Raw genomic sequence first — 6,555 nt, 5'->3', positions numbered from 1 at the left:
TTATATTTATGTCCCCATTTCATGTCATAAGATGGCACAATGGATCCATTCAACCTGTGATCCAGTAGATCTGTTAACCAATCTCATTATTTGTGATGGAAGAAATAACCATGCAGTTTAGCAGGATAAATAATTTAATGCTCATTCTGTGTCCTCTCAGAACACACACAGGACACAGATATAAAGAATACAAACAGATTAGGCTGTAAACAGAAATCGTCCCCCCTCCGCCGCCAGCAAATACTGCACCACAAGGCGATATCTGAATAAAGTGCAGTGCTCACTGGGACCAAACCGGATATGGCAGCACAAGGTCCTGGAGGGTAGCGATCATTTCTCTGTACATTAGAGCAGGTCTTGCCTGGTGCAGCTGTGTGAGTGTTTCCGAGTGTACAGTGCAGCAATATGAGGGTTAATACAGTTACACAAAGCAACCAACCTGATTCCTGCTCACGAGCCGCAAGTAACGGTTATTAAACTTGGCCGCTCCAGCACTGAGGGGGCTTGCAGGAGCGTACAACCAGGCTTGTCAATATATATCGTCTACTGATAAAGCTGTAAACTCTTTGAAACCCTTTGCTGAAAAAGCCAGCATGTTCCTGATAGAGGATCCGCACTCAACTACTTCGCACAGCAGGGTGCTAGGTGGAAGCTGGTTTCTCGTAATCTTCCACTCCCGTGATTGTGGCCTTGCAGAAGAAGCAGTCTTTGTTGTTCATGAGATGCTGATTGATGCAAGCTCTGATAGAAGAAATGTATTATTATTAATAAACAAATATATATGTTTTGGTGTATAAGTGATCATAAAAGAATGTGCCACACTTCAAACCTGCCTATTTAAAGGGGCAGTAAATAAAAACCTTGTCAGTATAGTGAAACTAGAAGTATCTAAAATGTTGTAAACTACCCAAACCCCTTCTGTGCCAACAGGGGTAGACAATATACTTGTTCTATATTCTTATGTACTTTTCAGTACAGTACTTAGTTTGTGTAAACTTGTTAAGCTTCCCAGTGCTTGTTTATACCCCCAGAAGTTACCTGCTGACCACCAAATACCACTGGGAGGTACAGCCAATCAAAACTTGTACTACTATCCCCCATTGAGAAATTGCATTTTTGTTCCCAGTGTATTTCTTACTGTATTGATTGTAAATTCTTATTACGTTGAGTGATCCCTTATGTTTGTGAGATACTCATTACCAAGGGGACTATACTGCTATGAACCCATGCAAGAGGCAGTACTATAGTGTCTAATTTTATAAACATACAGCGCTTTTGCACAAAATACAAGGTTTCTTAAAAGGACAGTAAACACAAGCACACATGTCTAGTTATGTGTAATTAAACAACTTTTTAGTATACTTTAATTATTAATTTGCCCCCTGTTTATTTAATTTAGCTCTGAAAATTGAGCAGTTTCTACTTCTCAGAACATGAAATGAACCTGACTTCTCAAGGTTAACCCTGCTACATATATGTCCCTAATTGGCTTTATCAGATAATTACAAAACAATTAACTTTATACCAACGTTATGACAGTAGCCTTGTTGTCTGCTGACTAAAGCCCAAATTGGCTTCAAATAAGGCAAATGGTGGGTGGAATTTGGCTGTTGATAAATAATGTTTCTTTTCTATGGCATGGAGAGTCCACAACGCCATTCCAATTACTAGTGGGATATTCAACTCCTGGCCAGCAGGAGGAGGCAAAGAGCACCCCAGCAAAGCTGTTAAATTTAACTTCCCTTACCCATAATCCCCAGTTATTCTCTTTGCCTTTGTCAATGGAGGATGTTCGAAGTTGGTGTCTGAAGATATTTAATCCTTTTATGGGTACTTTTCCCTGCAAGCAAGGATTGGGGTCTGGCTGTGTCCACGTCTATCTCTAGTAAGAGTAGTGGTGGCTTTTAGTAATTAGAAGGTGGCAAGGTGGTCTTTGCTTTACTTCTAACACTTTTGCTACCCCTTTACAGAAAGCCAGGGTTGGTTATTCTGTTCTTTCTTTTACTACAGGTCCCTGACAGGGAGTGAAGTACCGGTCACACCATAGTAGCGGTTATCTGCCCCACTATTTAGGGACATAAGTATCCTGATTTAGTTAGGGGTACTCTTTATGGGCAGCTTTATTGGCTAAAGGGTCAATGGGAGGAAAAGCTCCTCAGACAGTAAGGAAAGACTTAAAGGGACCCTAAACCCAAAAAAAAATAATTTATGATTCAGATAGAGCATGCAATTTTAAGCAACTTTCTAATTTACTCATATCAAATTTTCTTCATTCTCTTGGAATCTTTATTTGAAAAGCAAGAATGCAAGTTTAGATACCGGCCCATTTCTCTTGTAAGGTGTATCCAGTCCACGGATCATCCATTACTTGTGGGATATTCTCATTCCCAACAGGAAGTTGCAAGAGGACCCACAGCAAAGCTGTTATATAGCTCCTCCCCTTCCTACCATATCCAGTCATTCTCTTGCAACTCTCAACGCGCATGGATGTAGTAAGAGGAGAGTGGCGAAAAATAGTTTATTTTCTTCAATCAAAAGTTTGTTATTTTAAATAGTACCGGAATTGTGCTATTTTATCTCAGGCAGAGATAGAAGAAGAATCTGCCTTAGTTTTCTATGATCTTAGCAGGTTGTAACTAAGATCCATTGCTGTTCTCACACATGTCTGAGGAGAGAGGTAACTTCAGAGGGAGAATGGCGTGCAGTTTACTCTGCTATCAGGTATGTGCAGTTATAATTTTTTCTAGGATTGGAAATGCTAGAAAATGCTGCTGATTCCTGATAAATGTAAGTTAAGCCTGAATACAGTGATTTAATAACGACTGGTATCATGCTTACTCTCAGGGGTAATACCCTTATAGATATGCTATATAAAACGTTTGCTGGCATGTTTAATCGTTTTTTATATATGCTTGGTGATAAAACTTATTGGGGCCTAATTTTTTCCACATGGCTGGCTTTATTTTTGCTTAGAAACAGTTTTCCTGAGGCCTTCCACTGTTGTAATATGAGTGGGAGGGGCCTATTTTAGCGCTTTTTTGCGCAGTTAAAATTACAGACTGAGACATCCAGTTTTCCTCAGAAGTTCCCTGAATGCTGCAGGACATCTCTAAAGAGCCTAAAAACGTTTATTGGGGAAGGTAGGAGCCACTGTAGAGCTGTGGCAGTTTGCTGTGACTGTTAAAAAACGTCTGTCGTTTTTTTGATCCGTTTTTTGAACTAAGGGGTTAATCATCCATTTGCAAGTGGGTGCAATGCTCTGTTAGCCTATTACATACACTGTTAAAATTTTGTTTGTGTAACTGCCTTTTTTCACTGTTTTTCAAATTTTGACAAAATTTGTTTCTCTTAAAGGCACAGTACAGTTTTTTATATTTGCTTGTTAACTTGAATTAAAGTGTTTTCCAAGCTTGCTAGTCTCATTTTTAGTCTGTATAAACATGTCTGACATAGAGGAAACTCCTTGTTCATTATGTTTAAAAGCCATGGTGGAACCCCCTCTTAGAATGTGTACCAAATGTACTTATTTCTCTTTAAGCAATAAAGATATTTTGTCTTTAAAAAATGTTATCACCAGAGGAATCTGACGAGGGGGAAGTTATGCCGACTAACTCTCCCCACGTGTCAGACCCTTTGACTCCCGCACAAGGGACTCACGCTGAAATGGTGCCAAGTACATAAAGGGCACCTATAGCGTTTACTTTACAAAGACATGGCGGCAGTCATGGATAATACACTGTCAGCGGTATTAACCATACTACCCGAGCTTAGAGTTAAGCGAGATAGCTCTGGGGTTAGACGAAATACTGACGCTTTAAGAACCATGTCTGATACTGCCTCACAATATGCTGAAGCTGAGGAGAACTTCAGTCTGTGGGTGATTTTTCTACACTTAAATTTTAAGCTTGAACACCTCCGTGTATTACTTAAAGAGGTTTTAGCTGCTCTGAATGACTGTGACACAATTGCAGTGCCAGGGAAATTGTGTAGACTGGATAAATACTATGCAGTGCTGGTGTGTACTGATGTTTTTACAATACCTAAAAGGTTTACAGAAATTATTACTAAGGAATGGGATAGACCAGATGTACCGTTCTCTTCCCCTCCTATTTTTAGAAAAATGTTTCCTATAGACACCACCACACGGGACTTATGGCAGACAGTCCCTAAGGTGGAGGGAGCAGTTTCTACTTTAGCAAAGCGTACTACTATCCCTGTCGAGGACAGTTGTGCTTTTTCAGATCTAATGGATAAAAAATTAGGTTACCTTAAGAAAATATTTTGTCAACAAGGTTTTATCCTACAGCCCCTTGCATGCATTGCCCCTGTCACTGCTGCTGCGGCGTTCTGGTTTGAGTCTCTGGAAGAGGCCTTACAGGTAGCGACTCCATTGGATGACATACTTGGCAAACTTAGGGCACTTAAGCTAGCCAATTCTTTTGTTTCTGATGCCATTGTTCATTTGACTAAACTAACGGCTAAGAATTCTGGTTTTGCTATACAGGCGCGCAGAGCGCTATGGCTTAAATCATGGTCAGCTGACGTGACTTCCAAATCTAAGCTGCTTAACATTCCCTTCAAGGGGCAGACCTTATTCGGGCCTGGTTTAAAGGAGATTATTGCTGATATCACTGGAGGAAAAGGTCATGCCCTTCCTCAGGACAGGTCCAAATCCAGGGCCAAACAGTCTAATTTTTCGTGCCTTTCGAAACTTCAAGGCAAGTGCGGCATCAACCTCCTCTAATGCAAGACAAGAGGGAACTGTTTCTCAATCCAAGGCATCTGGAGGTCAAACCAGACCTGGAACAAAGGTAAGCAGGCTAAAAAAATCTGCTGCTGCCTCTAAGACAGCATGAAGGAACGGCCCCCTATCCGGTAACGGATCTAGTGGGGAGCAGACTTCATTTTTCGCCCAGGCGTGGGCAAGAGATGTTCAGGATCCCTGGGTGTTGGAAATTACATCCCAGGGATATCTTCTGGACTTCAAAGCTTCTCCCCCAAAAGGGAGATTTCACCTTTCACAATTATCTGCAAACCAGATTAAGAGAGAGGCATTCTTACACTGTGTACGAGACCTCCTTGTTATGGGAGTGATCCATCCAGTTCCAAAAGAGGAACAAGGACAGGGTTTTTTTTACTCAAATCTGTTTGTGGTTCAAAAAAAAGAGGGAACATTCAGACCAATTTTGGATCTAAAGATCTTAAACAAATTCCTCAGGGTTCCATCATTCAAGATGGAAACTATCCGTACCATCCTGCCTATGATCCAGGAGGGTCAATATATGATTACAGTGGATCTAAAGGATGCTTATCTTCACATTCCGATACACAAAGATCATCATCGGTTTCTCAGGTTTGCCTTTCTAGACGGGCATTACCAGTTTGTAGCTCTTCCCTTTGGGTTAGCTACAGCCCCAAGAATCTTCACGAAGGTTCTAGGGTCCCTTCTGGCGGTCCTAAGGCCGCGGGGCATAGCAGTAGCCCCTTATTTAGACGACATCCTGATAAAGGCGTCAAACTTCCAAGTCTCATACGGACGTAGTACTGGCATTTCTGAGGTCGCATGGGTGGAAAGTGAACGAGGAAAAGAGTTCTCTATCCCCACTCACAATAGTTTCCTTTCTAGATTCTGTAGAAATGAAAATTTACCTGACCGAGTCCAGGTTATCAAAGCTTCTAAATTCCTGCCTTGTTCTTCATTCCATTCCGCGCCCTTCGGTGGCTCAGTGTATGGAAGTAATCGGCTTAATGGTAGCGGCAATGGACATAGTACCGTTTGCACGCTTACATCTCAGACCGCTGCAACTATGCATGCTCAGTCAGTGAAACGGGGATTACACAGATTTGTCCCCTCAACTGAATCTGGACCAAGAGACCAGGGATTCTCTGCTCTGGTGGCTATCTCGGGTCCATCTGTCCAAAGGTATGACCTTTCGCAGGCCATATTGGACAATTGTAACAACAGATGCCAGCCTTCTAGGTTGGGGTGCAGTCTGGAACTCCCTGAAGGCTCAGGGATCGTGGACTCAGGAGGAGTCACTCCTTCCAATAAACATTCTGGAACTAAGAGCGATATTCAATGCTCTTCAGGCTTGGCCTCAGCTAGCAACTCTGAGGTACATCAGATTTCAGTCGGACAACATCACGACTGTGGCTTACATCAACCGTCAAGGGGGAACAAGAAGTTCCCAAGCGTTGTTAGAAGTCTCAAAGATAATTCGCTGGGCGGAGATTCACTCCTGCCACCTATCAGCTATCCATATCCCAGGTGTAGAGAACTGGGAGGCGGATTTTCTAAGTCGACAGACTTTTCATCCGGGGGAGTGGGAACTCCATCCGGAGGTGTTTGCACGAGTGATTCATCGCTGGGGCAAACCAGAACTGGATCTCATAGCATCTCGACAGAACGCCAAGCTTCCACCGTTTCCTCTGCTCCCTCGACTGATTGCCAAGATCAAGCAGGAGAGAGCATCAGTGATTTTAATAGCGCCTGCGTGGCCACGCAGGACCTGGTATGCAGATCTAGTGGACATGTCATCCTTTCCACCATGGACT

General features: G+C 42.4%; 1 protein-coding gene across 1 annotated transcript in view; it reads right to left on the bottom strand.

The window, feature by feature from the left end:
• Positions 1-116: 116 nt before the first annotated feature.
• Positions 117-6,555, bottom strand: part of RNF123 (ring finger protein 123) — a gene marked incomplete in the record, with an annotated part of 302,310 nt that continues 295,871 nt past the window's right edge. The window contains 1 exon segment of the mRNA XM_053721137.1: positions 117-741. Within this exon segment, the coding sequence (XP_053577112.1) occupies positions 642-741 (100 nt within the window).

Source organism: Bombina bombina, chromosome 7 (genome assembly GCF_027579735.1).
Source record: "Bombina bombina isolate aBomBom1 chromosome 7, aBomBom1.pri, whole genome shotgun sequence".
NCBI classification, from domain to species: domain Eukaryota; kingdom Metazoa; phylum Chordata; class Amphibia; order Anura; family Bombinatoridae; genus Bombina; species Bombina bombina.
The sequence above is the reverse complement of the archived record's forward strand: the minus strand, read 5'-3'. Positions and strand labels throughout refer to the sequence as shown.